A 19,444-nucleotide genomic window follows, 5' to 3' on the forward strand; every position below is an offset into this window, starting at 1 on the left:
ACATCCTGTTTTAACATTTAATTACTGAAGCGAGACGCCATTGAAGAGCTGTTTCCTTGTGGCTTTAATTGGTGCTGATGATGATGAGCACTTGTCAGGGTTAATAAAGTTCAGTACCACTCCATGCGGTCGGCGTCACAGTTGCAGTAGTGTTGTGGGTCCACACAGGTGCCCTGCAGGCCGCAGGCACACTGCTGGCTGCCCGGCTGCGCTCCGCCCCAGTAAGTCTGGAGACGCCCCGGACCTGGACCACCCAGCCACCAGCTGAACGGAGAGCCTTCTGAAATACACACACACACACACACACACACACACACACACACACACACACACAGAGGAACAAACACAAACAGTACTCCTTAATCTGACTTAAACGGATTTGGGAGGATTTTTTAAAATTTAATTTAATTTAATTTAATTTAATTTAATTTAATTTAATTTAATTTAATTTAATTATGTTTTGTGTATTAATTATTTTTTTTTATTTTATTTTATTTTATTCATTCATTTATTTTATTTTATTTTATTTTAATATTTATGCATTCATTTATGAATTTGTTTGCCTCTTTATTTGATTGTTCATGTTTTTATTGGCTTGTCTCTTTTCTTTCAAGGGAGCATGAACATTCACCTCTTTCGATGCTTCCTGAGATGGATTTAAATCCCAAAACTTACAGCAGGCCCGCACAGCGTTCTTATCATATTTATTATGGCAGCAAACAGAGACGGTTTGACAGAATTGATCTTTTTCAGTTCAAGGATAATACTTAAAAACAAATTAACAAACTGCATTTTTGTCGAGTCAGTGCCTCCTTACTTCCCCTGAAAGAGGGGGCCAGATATGTTTCTAACTCCTTACAGTGACAGGGAACACAATCTTTTTGTGCCATGTGATAAAAATGTCTTCCAACAACAATGTGAGAGAGAAAGCAGCTGTGTTTGGGCCAGCACTTTTTCATTTTTCCAGATGACAGATTGAGCTAATAATGATCTGTTTCTTTATCCACTTCTCCCTCTTCCTATCCATCCGCTGAAATCCCTCTATGTTCCTAATCCCTCGGTGTTCCTAGTTTTTAGTCTGGCAATCACTCAGCAAATATTAACAGGACACTGTGGCTCGGACTGCTCCGACCACTTTGGTTGTCCAGTCTCTCCACTCTGTGTTTCACACCACCTGCCAGAGTCTTCATGTTGTATTTTAAACCAACTCTGAGACTTTGGACTAGCAGGCTTCAACTGGACAGTGCCCTGATTTTGGCTCAAGTTTCAACAGGGATTCAAAAAGACAGCTCTTTTGACAAGTGACCATTATTACATACAATAGAGGGAAAATGAAATGAGCGCAGTCAAAAATTTAGGATACACCTATTTAGCTTTTTTTCTTCCTATATTGAACAGATTATGTATTACATTAAACAGCTGAGATGGAAATAATTTTATTAGGATTAATTCACCGACCCCAGATATGTGCGTTGGACCTGCAGGGTCTGAACTGCTGCTCATTTGTTTCCACTCTGTTAACTTTTACCACACCGTTGATAGTTTTGTGTGTATGATGATGGAAAAAGATGATCTTTTAAAAAATATTATCTAAACATGGACAAACAGATTAAATGAAAATATGCATGTGTATCTCAGACTGTATTGTAAGATTGTATAAGACTGTATGTTTCATGGCACTTTGTGTGATCTGAAGGCCTGTAATGTATTTTATATGTGAAATGAAATCATTCATCAGTTTGAGCACCAACACAACACCGTGTCCTGTCATAGCAACACACTGGATTTCAAATTGGCCCTTAAATTTCTTGGCCCTTAAATTTCTTCAATCCCCCAAAATTCTGGTTTCATAACAGAAGAAAAATGGGAATGGCATCCACAATCCCAGGTGAAGAAAATGCAGTTCAGTTCTGAGCTAAAAGTGTCCATCAAAGCTGGTTTCATTTCATCCCAGACACAGTAAAATGTCATAAATTACTTTTGAATGCAGGTATTTCTCCCTCCTGTCACTTTTTCTTTTCTACTGTGCTTAGAGGGCATTACAGCACTTCTTTGTGTTTTAGCAGGTGAATCAGTCAAGACATACTGTCCTGTTATTGTCAGATTCTCTTCAGCTGGGTTGATAGACTTTCTGGAATGAGAACAGAAGAAACACTGTTGATTCTTGGACATATTTTTTATTCATTTTCAGAAACATTCACTTTGTTGACACATAATCACTAAAATCTCATAACAGACATTTCTATCTCAGCAGTCACATGATTCTCACACTCGACCTGTTAAACCAGCATGTCAACACTGTGGAGGAACACATGAATCATTTCCCACTGACAAGAAGAAGAATCATTTCATTTGCAGTGCATTTAAAAAAAAAAAAAAAACAAAACAAAACAAAAAAAACATCATAGTTACAAAGTACTGGAAACCAAATCAACAAACAGCTATTCAGCTACAAAGAAGGACGAGTGCAAACACAGTTCTGACTCCATTAAGCAGGATAACAGGAAGAGCAAAAACATGTTACAGTAAATATTGAGTGAAGTTAAGAATCATAAAGAGCCTTCAACAGTTTAATCAATGACATTTTTTTACATTTCCCTGTGAAGTGCAGTTCATTTGGCTTCTCTCTACTGTCGACTGATTGAGTTCAACCTATATCCACCACGGCTGAACAGACAAAGAACAAAATCTGCCACAGGTGACGTCTGGGAAGTGCAGGACTGAGAAACCACAGCAATGAGCATTTAGCAGCAAAATAACAATACAACAAAATATTTTACAGAACAATCATTTTAAAATTAAGACATATATGTATAGTTCTTGAGGGAAAAAAAGACACATCTTTTGTATTTCAACTGATGCTGTTGCACTGCAGACCTAGAAAGAGAATCATAGTCCCGCCCACACAGTTTGAGTGACAGGTGATCTGTGGCCAGTGCAGTGCAGAAACACAACAGAAACAAGCGCTTACCAACACAGATGTTCTAGAAATAGACGACAGAATCTCACACAAAACTGCTTTAATCACTCCTGTCTACTTGAGCTCACAAAACTCTGCAGTGTCTCTGGTATCATAAAGCCAGACTCCAGCATGGAGAGGCTGAGTGAATGTGGTCTGGACTCTGTGGAGGAGAGTCATGGTTTCAGAGACGCTGTAGAAGGACAGAATACCTGCTCTGTGATCCAGGTACACTCCCACTCTGGAGGACACAGGGAGCGGGGTTTCAGTTTCGATATTGTTGTGTTTGAAGTGACAGTTCATGTTGGAACAAAACAATGCCCAAGATTTATCATTGCATCCAAATCCACATGCATCCCTGGTCCCTGTTCTGCTGATATCCTTATATGAGACTGCTATATGAACTCTCCCCTTCCACTCCACCTCCCAGTAGCAACGTCCAGTCAGACTCTCTCTACTCAGGACCTGAAACACTGCAGTAAATCTGTCTGGGTGACTGGGATATGACTGTGGTTTTCCCTTTAATGTTGCTTTTCTGTTCTCCTCAGATAATGACAGCCATGTGTTTTCTGTGTTTGGATCCAGTGTGATGTGACATGAATATTGTAAGAATTCATCTCTGGTCTTGGGCTTTGGTTGTGACAGTAAAACATCCACTCCAGTCACTGTCAGTGAGATCTTGGACCATTCCTCACTAAGAAGGTCCTGTAGTTTCTCTCTCAGCTCTGACACAGCTGCAGTCACATCCTCAAAGTAGCTCAGAGGACGGATGTTGGTGCTGGGTGAGTCTGTAGATTCACTGAGACATGAGAGCGAGGGGTAATTCTGTAGAAAATGGATGTGATCCTCTGTGTGTGAGAGCTGCTCCAGCTCAGCATCTTTCCTCCTCAGATCAGCGATCTCCTGCTTCAGCTTCTCCTGAACTTCTTCAGCCCGACTCACTTCCTCTTCCTGCTGGGATCTGATCTGCTGCTTCACATCAGACCTTCTTTTCTCCATCAAAGTGATCAGCTCAGTGAAGATCTCCTCACTGTCCTCCACTGCTTTATCAGCAGAGCGATTGATCTCCTCCACCTCCTGTTGAAGCACCTTCACGTCTTTCTCTGTGTCCTGGATTCTCTGCTGGAGTTTTTGCTGACTCACCCTGAGCTCTTTCTGCCTCTCTTTCCATTCTGTTGCAGCTGAGACTGTGTGGTGGCCTTTATGTTCATCCATGGAGCAGAGATAACAGATACACTGCTGATCAGTACGGCAGAAAATCTTCATCACCTCATCATGATTAGAGCAGATGTTCTCCTGAAGCTTCACGGTGGCTTCGACCAGCTTGTGTTTCTTTAATGGAGCGATATCATAGTGGGGCTGGAGGTGCTGCTCACAGTAAGAGGCCAGACACACCAGACAGGACTTGAGGGCTTTCAGTTTCCTCCCAGAGCAGAAATCACAGGCCACATCTCCAGGTCCAGCATAGCAGAGATCAGGAGGAGCAGCTTGGAGTCCCATCTTCTTCATTTCCTCCAGTAACTCTACTATTATGGTGTTTTTCACCAGGACAGGCCTTGGTGTGAAGGTTTGTCTGCACTGCGGGCAGCTGTAGATTTCCTTGTGCTCCTCTCCATCCCAGCACTCTTTAATACAGCTCATGCAGTAGCTGTGTCCACAGGGAATAGTCACCGGATCCTTCAGCAGATCCAGACAGATGGAACAGCAAAACTTTGCCGAGGCTGGCTGAATTCCTCGCTGTGCCATTTCCCCTCTCAGTCACAGTGAACGTCTGATAGTTTCACTTTCTATCAACAGATAAGAGTTGTGCTCCGATCCAAAGCAAACATCAGCTTTTCCTCACAGTCATTGGCTTATCTGCTGTAAACGTGCTTGTCGGCTCTTGTTCTTCACACTGTGTTGTTTCCACTTGTCTTTAAACTGTCAGATCTGAGAAGCAGGAAATATCTGGGCAGAATATAACTCGTAATGTTTGAGATCAGGAAGAGGTGGGAGGGGTTCAGCTGCTGCTTCACTTCAGGGAGAGGAGCGGTCTTAAAGAGGCAGTGTGTGTTTAGCTCTTATTTACAACATGAAGTAAAGTTCATGACAAAAATAATTAAACTGTTAGATTTGGGCTCAGTGTGACTAAGTCTCATTTTCATCTTCAACCAATAGCTAATATTATCTCCAGTTATATTATGACCCTCCAGTCAGCAACAACTCAGTCAGCTCAGTCAACACAACAGATCCAACAGATACAGTCTGAAAAATATAGATCAGGTTTACTGCTCAGTATTTACTCTGCAAAACAAGAAAAACAGAAAATATTTTTTCAGGCACTGAAAGCACTGGAAAACAATCTAGAAGTGACATAAAGAGAATTATGGAAGTGAAACAAAACTCCTTTAACCCCTTAAGCTCCAACTTCCCCCTAAAATTGCCTCATAAAAAGCTTCAAAGTTAGAAAAAACATTTGTTTTCCCAAAGTACAACAGTGTCACATATATACTCAGTGTTGGGAAGCTACTTGGAAAATGTAGTGAGCTAAGCTGTCAGTTACTGAACATTAAATGAAGCTTCACTACACTGAAGCTCCCACCAGAGAAATGTAGCAAGCTGAGCTACAATAAAATGACAAAATGTAGCTCAACTACATCAAAGCTACTTTTTTTTTAAACATCAAACCAAATTCATTCCAAGTCATTGCGATCTTAGTGATCAATAAAACTGACAGTTAAAAGTGTTGAGTTCAATATTTGGTGAAGTTGTGCTCTCTCTGCTTTTACTGCCACAAACCATGACAGCAGAAACAAACAACAAGCTTCACATAATAACAAAAAGCAGGTGGTGTGTATATGCTAATGTGAGGGAAAATGTGTATATACACTACTCACAAAAAGTTAGGGATATTCGGCTTTCGGGTGAAATTTCAGGATGAACCTAAAATGCATTATAACCTTTACAGGTGAACTTAATGTGACCTTCTGTAAACTTTTGAATGCACATGTCCAACTGTTCAGTGTTTCAGTACTTTTTGCACAAGTTGCTGTTCTCTAACAAGGAGTTTAACGGCAAAATTCACATCAAGTGTTCGATGCTCCAGCTCATCGAGGTCGTATCATTAGGGAATGGCTGCTGGAGACTGGGGTACCTCAAATGGAGTGGCCTGCACTTTCTCAGACCTGAATCCCATAGAAAACCTATGGGATCAGCTGAGTCGCCGTGTAGAGGCTTGGAGCTCTGTACCCCAGAACCTCAATGTCCTGAGGGCCGCCCTTCAAGAAGAGTGGGATGCCATGCCTCAGCAGACAATAAGTCGACTTGTGAACAGCATGAGACGTCGTTGTCAAGCTGTAATTGATGCTCAAGGGCACATGACAAGTTATTGACACTGACATTTTTTGTTGTGGTATATCCACCACTGTTGTTGGCTTTTGTTTCAAGAAATTGTTTGAGATGAGGAAATCACCAGTGTATGCTTCTACTTAAATGCCCTACTTTCATGATATAATATCACTGTAGCGTGAACTTTTTATATTTTCCATAAATTTCACCCAAAAGCCAAATATCCTTAACTTTTTGTGAGTAGTGTATGTTAGAGAGAGAGAGAGAGAGTGAGAGAGTGTGTGTGTGTGTGTGTGTGTGTGTGTGTGTGTGTGTGTGTGTGTGTGTGTGTGTGTGTGTGTGTGTGTGTGTGTCTGTATGTGTGCACACCTGTGTTTGCATGTCTGCTTAAATTAGGGCCCATTTGCGCGACAAAGTGTAAATGACCTTAAAATTCAATACCTTGGTTCAAACCGCAGGAACAAAAGAAGAAACCTGCTCCCAACAGTAACAGCTTGGCCAAAAATGACATGTGATGTGTGTGTGTCTCTGTGTGTGTATGTTTGTGTGTATGTGAGAGAGAGAGAGACAGAGAGAGAACAAGTTTCTGCCTCTGCACTCCAAAGTTTTGTCCTTTGCTGCGTTTAAGGTTCAGAAATGCCTGGGAAAATGTATCTTCTGTGGACGTTACCACACTGTTTGATCAGTAAAATAGTTTCACTTCTAAAAAGCTTTTTGATTTAGAAAACAGCGCTCCTGCCCAAGACTGCAAGTGACGTCCAATCGGTGTGGGTGCGCGACACTGTTTGGTCAAGACATGAAAACTGTCGATGTATTTTTATCTGGGGGTTGTATTTTTCAGAATGGTCACATATTAATTAAGTAAGCTGCTCATCCATAGCTTGTCTTAGCAAAGATAGTAATCAAATGAAAGGGGCATACTGTATGTGTAGTGGTCCCACCTCCGACATCTTCAGTGCGGTTTTGTTTCACGATGAGCTGTGATTGGCCAGCAAAGCAAAGCGGCAACTCAAACTAAACCACATGAGACGAAGGAATACCCAGGTTATGTCAATCAGACGGAAATCAATGATGGTTAACGCTTTAACTTACAATAAAAAGTGTTACAGGCTACAAAAGCAAGAGCGCTCCCATCATGTGTGAGGCCACGCTACCAGACGAGCTAAACACATTTTATGCTCGCTTTGACCTCCTCAACAGAGAGTCAACTGTAAAGTCTACTCCGCCTCCAGAGGACCGGCCACTGTCAGTGTCCACAGTGGATGTGAGGAAAGTCCTGCTGAAAGTGAATATGAGTAAAGCTGCTGGGCCTGATAACATCTCTGGCCGTGTGCTAAAAACATGTGCCAACCAGCTAGTAGATGTCATTACTGACATTTTCAACATATCGCTGTCACAGGAGACTGTTCCCACCTGCTTCAAGACAGCCACCATCATCCCTGTGCCTAAAAAGTCTGCAGTGTCTGATCTAAATGACTACCGCCCTGTGGCACTCACCCCCATCCTGATGAAGTGCTTTGAGAAACTGGTTCTCCAGCACATAAAGAACAACATCCCTGCCAGTCTGGACCCTCAGCAGTTTGCATTCAGAACCAACAGATCCACAGAGGATGTCATCTCCACTGCTCTCCACTCAGTCTTCACTCACCTGGAGAAAAGCAACACCTACATCAGAATGCTGTTTGTTGATTTCAGCTCAGCTTGCAACACAATCTCCCCCATGAAGCTGATTGGAAAACTGAACACTCCGGGCATCAGTACCACTCTCTGCAACTGGATACTGGACTTCCTCACAAACAGACCCCAGTCAGTTCGGATTGGCAGTCTCTCCTCCTCCACTTTGGTGCTCAACACCGGAGCCCCCCAGGGCTGTGTGCTCAGCCCCCTCCTGTTCACGCTGTACACCCACGACTGCAACCCCCGACATGGAGAGAACTCTATTGTGAAGTTCGCGGATGACACCACCATCATCGGCCGGATTTCCAACAGTAATGAGTTTTCATATCGGGAGGAAATCAACCATCTTGCAGAATGGTGCACAGAAAACAACCTACTGCTCAACGTCAGCAAAACCAAAGAGCTGATAGTTGATTTTAGGAAAAAGGAGGCAAAGACACACAACCCTGTTTACATCAATGGAGCTGAGGTGGAGCAAGTGAGCAGATTTAAGTTCCTGGGAATCAACATAACAGAGAACCTGTCATGGACTTCACATATCTCTGCCCTGGCTAAAAAAGCTCAGAAACGGCTGTATTTCTTAAGGAAACTTAAGAAAGCAAAATTCCCACGCCAAGTTCTTGTCAACTTCTACAAAGGAGCGATTGAAAGCATCCTGACTGGAAACATCACAAACTGGCATGGGATGTGCACGGCCCAGGACAGGAAGACTCTGCAACGAGTGATTAAAACTGCCCAAAACATCATTGGCACCCATCTACCAAGCATCAGTGATATCGGGGAGGTGAGGCGCCTGCGCAGAGCCAAAAGGATCCTAAAAGACAACACCCACCCCAGCCACAGCCTGTTCACACTGCTGCCGTCAGGCAAAAGATACAGAAGTATCCGCTGCCGTACCACCAGACTAAAGAGCAGCTTCTTCCCTCAGGCTGTGAGACTACTAAATGCACCATTTGCAGTCCTCCATGCTGAAGAATTCTATTTTTTGCACAATCAATTGATCAGTCAAGAGGGAACCACATTTTAATTTCACTATACAACTTGTTGTATAATGACAAATAAACTTCCTTGTATCCTTGTATCCTTGTAATACATTGAAGCATTTTAGCAGCAAATAGTTCCTACTGTTTCCTACAACTACTGATTCCGGCTTTGGGATCTTTCAGTTGAAGTTTACCAAATTATTCTATGTTGCTACTAAGCTTTACAGTAATAATAATTTCACAATATTGTTTTGGACTTTGTCAGAAATCCGTTAATTGTTTCAGGATCATTTACAGGACTTTAACTGTTGTTTTATTCATGTTTTTTTGTGAAACATTTAAGTTACTTATTCATGTCGTCTTTGCCTAAGGACAAAGTAATTTTGGTTCCGTTGGCTGTTCTGTCGTGCCGTATTGGATTATGCCTGAGAAAATGTATCTTCTGTGGACGCTACCGCGCTATTTCTTCAGTAAAATAGTTTCACTACTAAAAAACTTTTTGATTTAGAAAACAGCGATGTTACGGCCACGCTACTGAGAAATGTAGTTAAACTAGTAACATCGCTACTTTTAACGCCACTACTGCTCAAGACTGAGTTTTGATGGCATCTGAGTGTATGATGATGGAAAAATGTGGATTTTTTTTTAATATGATGTAAACATGGACTCACAGATTAAATGAAAACATGCATGTGTATCTCAGATTGTATTGTCAGATTGTATAAGACTGTATGTTTCATGGCAATCTGTGTGATCTGAAGGCCTGTAATGTATTTTATATGTGAAATGAAACCATTCATCAGTTTCAGCACCAACACAACACCGTGTCCTGTCACAGCAACACATTGGATTTCAAATTGGCCCTTAAATTTCAATAAATCCCCCAAAATTCTGGTTTCATAACAGAAGAAAAACTTCATCCCAGACACAGTAAAATGTCATAAATGACTTTTGAATTCAGATATTTCTCCCTCCTGTCACTTTTTCTTTTCTACTGTGCTTGGAGGGCATTACAGCACTTCTTTGTGTTTTAGCAGGTAAATCAGTCAAGACATACTGTCCTGTTATTGTCAGATTCTCTTCAGCTGGGTTGATAGACTTTCTGGAACGAGAACAGAAGAAACACTGTTGATTCTTGGAAATTTTTTTATTCATTTTCATAAACATTCACTTTGTTGACACATAATCACTAAAACCTCACAACAGACATTTCTATCTCAGCAGTCACATGATTCTCACACTCGACCTGTTAAACCAGCATGTCAACACTGTGGAGGAACACATGAATCATTTCCCACTGACAAGAAGAACAATCATTTCATTTGCAGTGCATTTAAAAAAAACATCATAGTTACAAAGTACTGGAAACAAATCAACAAACAGCTATTCAGCTACAAAGAAGGACGAGTGCAAACACAGTTCTGACTCCATTAAGCAGTAAAACAGGAAGAGCAAAAACATGTTACAGTAAATACTGAGTGAAGTTAAGAATCATATAGAGCCTTCAACATTTTAATCGATGATATTTTTTTAAACATTTCCCTGTGAAGTGCAGTTCATGGCTTCTCTCTACTGTGGACTAACTGAGTTCAACCTATATCCACCACGGCTGAACAGACAAAGAACAAAATCTGCCACAGGTGACGTCTGGGAAGTGCAGGACTGAGAAACCACAGCAATGAGCATTTAGCCGCAAAATAACAATACAACATAATATTTTGCAGAACAATCATTTTAAAAATTAAGACATATATGTATAGTTCTTGAGGGAAAAAAAAGACACATCTTTTGTATTTCAACTGATGCTGTTGCACTACAGACCTAGAAAGAGAATCATAGTCCCGCCCACACAGTTGAGTGACAGGTGATCTGTGGCCAGTGCAGTGCAGAAACACAACAGAAACAAGCGCTTACCAACACAGATGTTCTAGAAATAGACGACAGAATCTCACACAAAACTGCTTTAATCACTCCTGTCTACTTGAGCTCACAAAACTCTGCAGTGGCTCCGATATCGTGAAGCCAGAATCCAGCATAGAGAGGCTGAGTGAATGTGGTCTGGACTCTGTGGAGGAGAGTCATGGTTTCAGAGACGCTGTAGAAGGACAGAATACCTGCTCTGGGATCCAGGTACACTCCCACTCTGGAGGACACAGGGAGCGGGATTTCAGTTTTGATTTTTTTGTGTTTGAAGTAATACTTCATGTTGTAACAATACAATGCCCAAGATTTGTCATTGCATCCAAAGGCACATGCATCCACGGTCCCTGTTCTGCTGATATCCTTATATGAGACTGCTATTGAAACTTCCCCCTTCCACTCCACCTCCCAGTAACAACGTCCAGTCAGACTCTCTCTACTCAGGACCTGAAACCATGGAGTAAATCTGTCTGGGTGACTGGGATATGACTGTTCTTCTGTCATTAATGTTGCTTTTCTGTTCTTCTCAGATAATGACAGCTGTGTGTTTGCTGTGTTTGGATCCAGTGTGATGTGACATGAATATTGTAAGAATTTCTTGCGCTTTGGTTGTGACAGTAAAACATCCACTTCAGTCACTGCCCTTGAGATCTTGGACCATTCCTCACTAAGAAGGTCCTGTAGTTTCTCTCTCAGCTCTGACACAGCTGCAGTCACATCCTCAAAGTAGCTCAGAGGACGGATGTTGGTGCTGGGTGAGTCTGTAGATTCACTGAGACATGAGAGCGAGAGGTAATTCTGTAGAAAATGGATGTGATCCTCTGTGTGTGAGAGCTGCTCCAGCTCAGCATCTTTCCTCCTCAGCTCAGCGATCTCCTGCTTCAGCTTCTCCTGAACTTCTTCAGCCCGACTCACTTCCTCTTTCTGCTGGGATCTGATCTGCTGCTTCATATCAGACCTTCTTTTCTCCATCAAAGTGATCAGCTCAGTGAAGATCTCCTCACTGTCCTCCACTGCTTTATCAGCAGAGCGATTGATCTCCTCCACCTCCTGTTGAAGCACCTTCACGTCTTTCTCTGTGTCCTGGATTCTCTGCTGGATTTTTTGCCGACTCACCCCGAGCTCTTTCTGCCTCTCTTTCCATTCTGCTGCAGCTGAGACTGTGTGGTGGCCTTTATGTTCATCCATGGAGCAGAGAGAACAGATGCACTGCTGATCAGTACGGCAGAAAATCTTCATCACCTCATCATGATTAGAGCAGATGTTCTCCTGAAGCTTCACGGTGGAACAGCAAAACTTTGCCGAGTCCGGCTGAATTTCTCGCTGCGCCATTTCCCCTCTCAGTCACAGTGAACGTCTGATAGTTTCACTTCCTATCAACAGATAAGAGTTGTGCTCCGATTCAAAGCAAACATCAACTTTTCCTCAGTCACTGGCTGATCTGCTGTAAACGGGCTTGTCGGCTCTTGTTCTTCACACTGTGTTGTTTCCACTTGTCTTTAAACTGTCAGATCTGAGAAGCAGGAAATATCTGGGCAGAATATAACTCGTAATGTTTGAGATCAGACGGAAGAGGAAGGGGTTCAGCTACTGCTTCCTTTCAGGAAGAGGAGCGGTCTTAAAGAGGCAGAGTGTGTTTAGCTCTTATTTACAGCATGAAGTAAAGTTCATGACAAAAATAATTTAACTGTTACATTTAACAATAATAATAATAATAATAATAATAATAATAAATTTTATTTATAACGCACTTTACATTTAACAAAAAAACCTCAAAGTGCTACAAGAGAGAACACAGCCAACAAACAAATAGAGCAAAGAGTATTAAAAACAGTTGTCAAACAAGAAACATTTATAGATTAAAAGATTTTTTGAAAAGGTAAGTTTTAAGTCCCCTTTTAAAAGACTCAATAGTCTGTGGGGCCCTCAGATGTTCTGAGAGGGTGTTCCACAGTCGAGGAGCCGAGGAACAGAAAGCTCGGTCCCCGAGTGTGCAGCTCTTAGTCCTTGGGGGGAGAAGTCTGTGGGTGTTGGTAGAGCGGAGTGAGCGTGTTGAGGACTGGGGGTGAGGAGTTCTTTAAGGTACTGGGGGGCGTTGCCATGGATGCACTGGAATGTGAGGAGGGAAATTTTGTATTTAATCCGAGCAGAGATGGGTAGCCAGTGTAATGAGTGGAGGAGGGGTGTGATGTGCTCATATTTACACACTCTCAGCAGGATTCTAGCGGCACTGTTTTGCACATGTTGTAGTTTCTGTATGCTCTTGCTGGGAATCCCACTGAGAAGTGCGTTGCAGTAATCTAGTCTGGAGGAGACAAAGGCATGGACGAGCTTCTCCGCGTCTCTTAAGGTGAGTGTGGGACGAAGTCTGGCTATATTTCTGAGGTGGTGGAATGATATTTTGCAGAGGTGATTGATGTGGGCTTCAAAGGTTAGATGGGGGTCAAACCTGACACCCAGGTTGGTAACTGTTGATGATAGTGGGATGTCCTTGCCAGAGAAAGTAATGCAGGTTATGGTGGAGTTTTGGATCTGATGAGGGGAGCCGATGAGGATAGCTTCAGTTTTTTGAGCCGTTCAGCTGGAGAAAGCTATGGCTCATCCATACCTTTGTCTCCTCCAGACATGCCGTGAGGATGGATGAAGTCGCTGATGATGTTGAGTCGCTGTCTGCCCTCATGTATAGTTGTGTGTCGTCCGCGTAGCAATGGAAGGATATCCCGAATCGACTGATGACCTCACCAAGGGGGAGCATGTAGAGGGTAAACAGGATGGGTCCAAGCACCGACCCTTGTGGAACCCCGCAGCCAACAGCATGTGAACGGGACCTTGATCCTCCCATGGCAACATATTGTGACCTGCCAGTAAGGTAGGATTCAAACCACCTCAAGACTGTGCCTTTAAGGCCAACAAAGTCATGCAGACGCTGGAGCAGTATGTGGTGGTCGACCGTGTCAAATGCTGCAGTTAGGTCAAGGAGGATGAGGAGGGATGGTGAACCAGAATCAGCTGTCATCAGCAGGTCATTTGTTACTCTCACCAGTGCTGTTTCCGTGCTGTGGGCGGAACGGAAGCCAGATTGAAACTTTTCAAAGATGTTGTTGTGTTGGAGGTGATCTTGAAGGTGGGTGGCAACAACTTTTTCTAAAACTTTGGAGAGAAATGGCAGGTTGGAAATGGGCCTGTAGTTTGCAAGGATCTGAGGGTCGAGGGAGGGTTTCTTGAGAAGTGGCTTGATAATGGCTGTTTTTAGTGCAGATGGTATATGGCCAGCCTGAAGAGATTGGTTTATGACCATGGTAATCAGAGGACTGAGGGCAGAGGTGTGTGCTTTCACCAGGGCAGTGGGAAGGGGGTCGAGGGCACAAGTGGAGGGTTTCATCCCTTGGATGATATCGTGCACCTCAAGCTGAGTAATATCAGGGAAGCAGCAAAGGGGGTTTGTCACATTAAACTGAGGGTTGGCAGCTGGCACAGGCGAGGAGGGGGGGACAGAAAGGGAGGAGTGGATTGTGTCAATTTTGGTAGTGAAAAAGTCCATGAAATCATTGCAGTGATCATCAGTAATCCCTGTAAGTGGAGGGGTTTGAGGTTGAAGAAGATGATTTATAGTGGAGAACAACCGCTTGGAATTGCCAGGACTGCTTTGGATGATGTTGGAGTAGAACTGTGACCGAGCATCTTTGAGGCACTTGGAGTAAATCTTCTGATGGTGCCTGTAGGCCAGTTTGTGGACAGTGAGTCCGGAGGCCATGTCCAGCTGCCTTCATTTTCCGCAGTTCGCTTGTGTACCAGGGAGCAGAGTTGGAAAATTATGCTGTTCTGACTTTAATGGGTGCATGAAGATCCAGAATATTGCTCAGGGTTGTGTTGTAGAAGTCCACAGATTCAGTGACTGATGACATGTGCACAAGGTGGAGGTGTTGGAGGTCAGAATCCAGATGTTTTGTATTTATTTTTTTCAGGTTTCTGAAGCATATTTCACGTTTAGGTTTGGTGTAAGATGACAGAAAATGTAGCTCCAAGGACGTTTGGGCTTAGTGTGACATAAAGAGAATTATGGAAGTGAAACAAAACTCCTTTAACCCCTTCAGCTCCAACATCCCCCTAAAATTGCCTCATAAAAAGCTTCAAAGTTGGCAGTGGCGGTTCTGCCTATGTTGCCGCCCTAGGCAAAATTACTGGCTTGCGCCCTTCCGTGTTACTACTCCTACCATGGCGCCAGTCGGCCGCAGCACCGGCTGCTCACTTGTTAGATCCGGCAGACCTGACCGGGTGGGCGCGGTACAGGCCGGTGCCGTGGCCGACCCGCCTGATGCAGGCCAGTGGCTTTTTTATTCAAAGAAGATTTTGTCCATATAAAAAGTAGCCTATTTTTCCGAAAAAGGGTCTTGCAAAAGAGGGGTTGTCTTAAAATCAGGGTCATCTTTTATGCAGGTCAATATGGTAGTCTAGAAAACTAGCGATCTTTTTTTTTTCTTTTTTTTTTTTTTGAGGATGCACTTTTCTCTCTTTCTTTTTTTTTCTTTTTTTTTTTTGGAGGGCGCTCATGCGCCCCCAACTAGATTGCGCCCTGGGCGGTTGCCCACATTGCCCATAGCAAAAACCGTCCCTGAAAGTTGGAAAAAACATTTGTTTCCCCAAAGTACAACAGTGTCACATATATACTCAGTGTTGGGCAAGCTACTTGGAAAATGTAGTGAGCTAAGCTGTCAGTTACTGAACATTAAATGAAGCTTCACTCCACTGAAGCTCCCCACCAGAGAAATGTAGCAAGCTGAGCTACAATAAAATGACAAAATGTAGCTCAACTACATCAAAGCTACTTTTTTTTTTTTTTTTTTTTTTTTACATCAAACCAACTTCAATCCAAGTCATTGCTATCTTAGTGATGAATAAAACTGTCAGTCAAAAAAATGTTGAGTTCAATAGCTGATGAAGCTGTGCTCTCTCTGCTTTTACTGCTACAAACCATGGCAGCAGAAACAAACAACAAGCTTCACATAATAACAAAAAGCAGGTGGTGTGTATATGCTAATGTGGGGGAAAGTGTATATATATGTTAGAGAGTGAGTGTGTGTGTGTGTGTGCGTGTGTGTGTGCGTGTGTGTGTGTGTGTGTGTGCGTGCGTGTGTGTGTGTCTGTATGTGTGCACACCTGTGTTTGCATGTCTGCTTAAATTAGGGCCCATTTGCGCGACAAAGTGTAAATGACCTTAACATTCAATAACTTGGTTCAAACCGCAGGAGCAAAAGAAGAAACCTGCTCCCAACAGTAACAGCTTGGCCAAAAATGACATGTGATGTGTGTGTGTCTCTGTGTGTGTATGTTTGTGTGTATGTAAGAGAGAGAGACAGAGAGAGAGAACAAGTTTCTGCCTCTGCACTCCAAAGTTTTGTCCTTTGCTGCGCTTAAGGTTCAGAAATGCCTGGGAAAATGTATCTTCTGTGGACGCTATCATGCTGTTTGATCAGTAAAATAGTTTCACTTCTAAAAAGCTTTTTGATTTAGAAAACAGCGCTCCTGCCCAAGACTGCAAGTGACGTCCAATCGGTGTGGGTGCGCGACACTGTTCGGTCAAGACATGAAAACTGTCGATGTATTTTTATCTGGGGGTTGTATTTTTCAGAATGGTCACATATTAATTAAGTAAGCTGCTCATCCATAGCTTGTCTTAGCAAAGATAGTAATCAAATGAAAGGGGCATATTGTATGTGTAGTGGTTCCACCTCCGACATCTTCAGCGCGGTTTTGTTTCACGATGAGCTGTGATTGGCCAGCAAAGCAAAGCGGCAACTCAAACTAAACCACATGAGGCGAAGGAATACCCAGGTTATGTCAATCAGACGGAAATCAATGATGATTAACGCTTTAACTTACAATACAGTGAAGCATTTTAGCAGCAAATAGTTCCTACTCTTTCCTACAATTACTGATTCCTGCTTTGGAATCTTTCAGTTGAGGTTTACCAAATTATTCTATGTTGCTACAAAGCTTTACAGTAATAATAATTTCACAATATTGTTTTGGACTTTGTCAGAAATAAGTTAATTGTTTCAGGATCATTTACAGGACTTTAACTGTTGTTTTATTCATGTGTTTTTTGTGAAACATTTAAGTTACTTATTCATGTCGTCTTTGCCTAAGGACAAAGTAATTGTGGTTCCCTTGGCTGTTCTGTTATGCCGTATTGGATTAACTAAAAAAGACTCAACACACCTGTAATTCGTTATTCACACACCGCCCAAAGTGCTGGAGAACACCAAGCAAGAAAAGTTACACCACCTAAAGCACTTTTACTGGCTGGGTCCTCATTGTTTTAGAGACTGACTGACTGAAACGAGGATATATGCAGATACATGCAAACTGCTCCTGGACAAGTAAAGGTTTAAAAACCAGCAGGCCTCACCTGGTGTGTTGAGGAGGCGGGACTTCCTGCAGTGGTAGGACAGGTCCTGCTCGCAGTGATCTGATTGGCTGATGACGGCCAGTAGCTGCTCTTCTTCAGCTGAGTAGTCAAAGTGGGCTGAGTGCTGGTTTCCGCCCGGCGACGGTCGGACTCTGGTCAGCTCTGTGTTGTTGTGCTGGATCACCATCCAGGTCTTCTCCTCTGGTGGAGAGACAGCCAGAAAGAGATAGAGAGAGAGACAGAGAGAAGGTCATGCAGTGTGACTTTTACAAAACTTACAAAAAATAAAAAAATGTTCATGTGTCATTGTGTTTGGTTCATGTTTATATGCTGTGTCAGTTATGAAAAGATTAAAGTTCTGCACGGCGAGCAGCAAAGTTTGACTCAGATTGCCCCGATGCAAAGCAGAGACCTACTGTTTAACCTACATTCAGCTTCCCTGAGGCCGTGTTCACATGTGTTTTACTTTTTCTCCCCTTCACCACTGCCATCTCCCACGGATAATGCTTTTGCAACACAGAAGTGTTTACATGTCATGCCAAAAACTGAGAGAAGGAGAAGAGACGGAAGGGAGTGAAGTTACCGAGGAGACAAGAGGAGGTCAGAAAGTCACAAAGAGATTATCCTCACTATTCAGAGTTTTAACACTATTATGCAAATGATGTAGATGTCTGAGACACAGACAGTCAGAGAAAGAGAGAGAGAATGAGAGAGAGATGCCAAGACAATGAATTAGAGGACTGGAGGGAGGGAGGAGAGGAGGGAAAAGAAACAAAAGGGACAGAGTATCACCATTACTCATATTTATGCAATTACAAAAGTGATGTGAACCAAAGCAATGACATACAGACTGACAGAGAGGATGGAGGACGGGTTTGGGGGGTGTTGGTGAGAGAGGGAGAGAGAGGGAGAGAGAGAGAGGAGGAGGGGGTTCAGTTCAGGGGAACATCATCATTCAAAATTATGTAAATGTTAACGATGCAACGTGATGATGTGAGGATTACAGAAATAATCTGAAGGGGGAAAAATGTTTGTAATAGAGAACTCCTTCTGCCCTCCAGTGTGAGTGTGTGTGTGTGTGTGTGTGTGTCACCTGTCATGTTGCAGTAGATCAGCTGTGGTCTGATGGGTCCGCTGCCGTCCACGTCGATGTAATAATGGCCTGACGTGTTGCCTCTGTGTTTGTACGCCTCGCAGGACTGCTCGTACACAGCTGGCAGCAAAACAACAACATTAAAATCAACATTAATAACAGCAGCATCAACACATCAGCTGACAGCTGCGCACAGCGGGAGGCGGATTATACGACTGTGAGGACTTTCACTGTGACTGTGGAGACACAGCCACAGCAGAGAATATCCTCTGGTGGCTTATTATTACAGCAACATCCCATAAAGTGAAGATGTATCCAGCTGGAGAGGACAGTAATGACTAGTATTCACCTGGAGGAATACATAAACACACACTGAATCCATAAAAACACATGATATACCTTTACCACCTCTCTCTCTCTGTGTGTATTTCTATTAGACTCTATCACACACAGTCAAAAAACACAGCACTTTAGGTCAAATTCACATCCAGAGGATCCCTCTCTTTAGTCACCTGTTTATTATTCTTATTTTCACAGAAACATCGAGTCCAGAGGTGATCGGTGAGAAAAACTCTCCTGTTGTCCTCTCATTTGTCTGACTAGAAGGAACCGGCAGTGAACCAGTGGAGATCTGAGCTCACCTCGCTGCTAAGTTACAGCGATACTATCACAATAGTTGATTCAGAATGTGACACTTACTTATCCTCTACAGTAGATGCAAAAAAGAAAAAAAACACACACACACATCCTCTGAAAGCCCTATGGTCTCTAGTTTGTGTTTTTAAAGTTGCAAGAGGCTGTGATTATAGTAGAGGTCACTGTTGGTCATTTTATACAGTGATGTTGCGTGTCAAAAAATGTTCTCACTACAATGAAATGGCTACTGTGGGGGGCAACATCATCACACATGTATAAACTGGGCTCACTGAATCCACAAGAAGCTCAGTTTTCCAGTCAAACCCAATTTATGCAACTATGCATAAATACACCATCTTAGAAAACACAAAAATAACACATTTGTACTGCACAAAAAAACCTGCATGGTTCTTGCCCCACACTGCATGGGATTAGCACAA

The 19,444-nt window shown here is 42.8% G+C and overlaps 2 protein-coding genes across 2 annotated transcripts in view; both read right to left on the reverse strand.

Annotated features, from left to right (window-relative positions):
• The window catches only part of LOC115375905 (contactin-associated protein-like 4), a gene marked incomplete at its 5' end in the record, with an annotated part of 181,956 nt that overhangs the window by 34,618 nt on the left and 127,894 nt on the right, over positions 1–19,444 (reverse strand). The window contains 3 exons of the mRNA XM_030075499.1: positions 118–280; positions 17,276–17,476; positions 18,369–18,488. Coding sequence (XP_029931359.1) covers positions 118–280; positions 17,276–17,476; positions 18,369–18,488 — 484 coding nt within the window. The remainder of the gene's footprint in view (positions 1–117; positions 281–17,275; positions 17,477–18,368; positions 18,489–19,444) is intronic.
• Positions 2,859–4,767, reverse strand: LOC115375910 (tripartite motif-containing protein 16-like). The gene has a single exon (XM_030075510.1). The coding sequence runs from the start codon at positions 4,703–4,705 to the stop codon at positions 3,035–3,037; it is 1,671 nt and encodes a 556-aa protein (XP_029931370.1). The 5' UTR covers positions 4,706–4,767; the 3' UTR covers positions 2,859–3,034.

This window comes from Myripristis murdjan, chromosome 17, assembly GCF_902150065.1.
Source record: "Myripristis murdjan chromosome 17, fMyrMur1.1, whole genome shotgun sequence".
Classification (NCBI taxonomy): Eukaryota; Metazoa; Chordata; class Actinopteri; order Holocentriformes; family Holocentridae; genus Myripristis; species Myripristis murdjan.

What these genes read in the sequence shown, in the direction of transcription:
- LOC115375910 (XM_030075510.1), bottom strand. Translation starts at nt 4,705, where the DNA reads ATGGCACAGCGAGGAATTCAGCCAGCCTCGGCAAAGTTTTGCTGTTCC.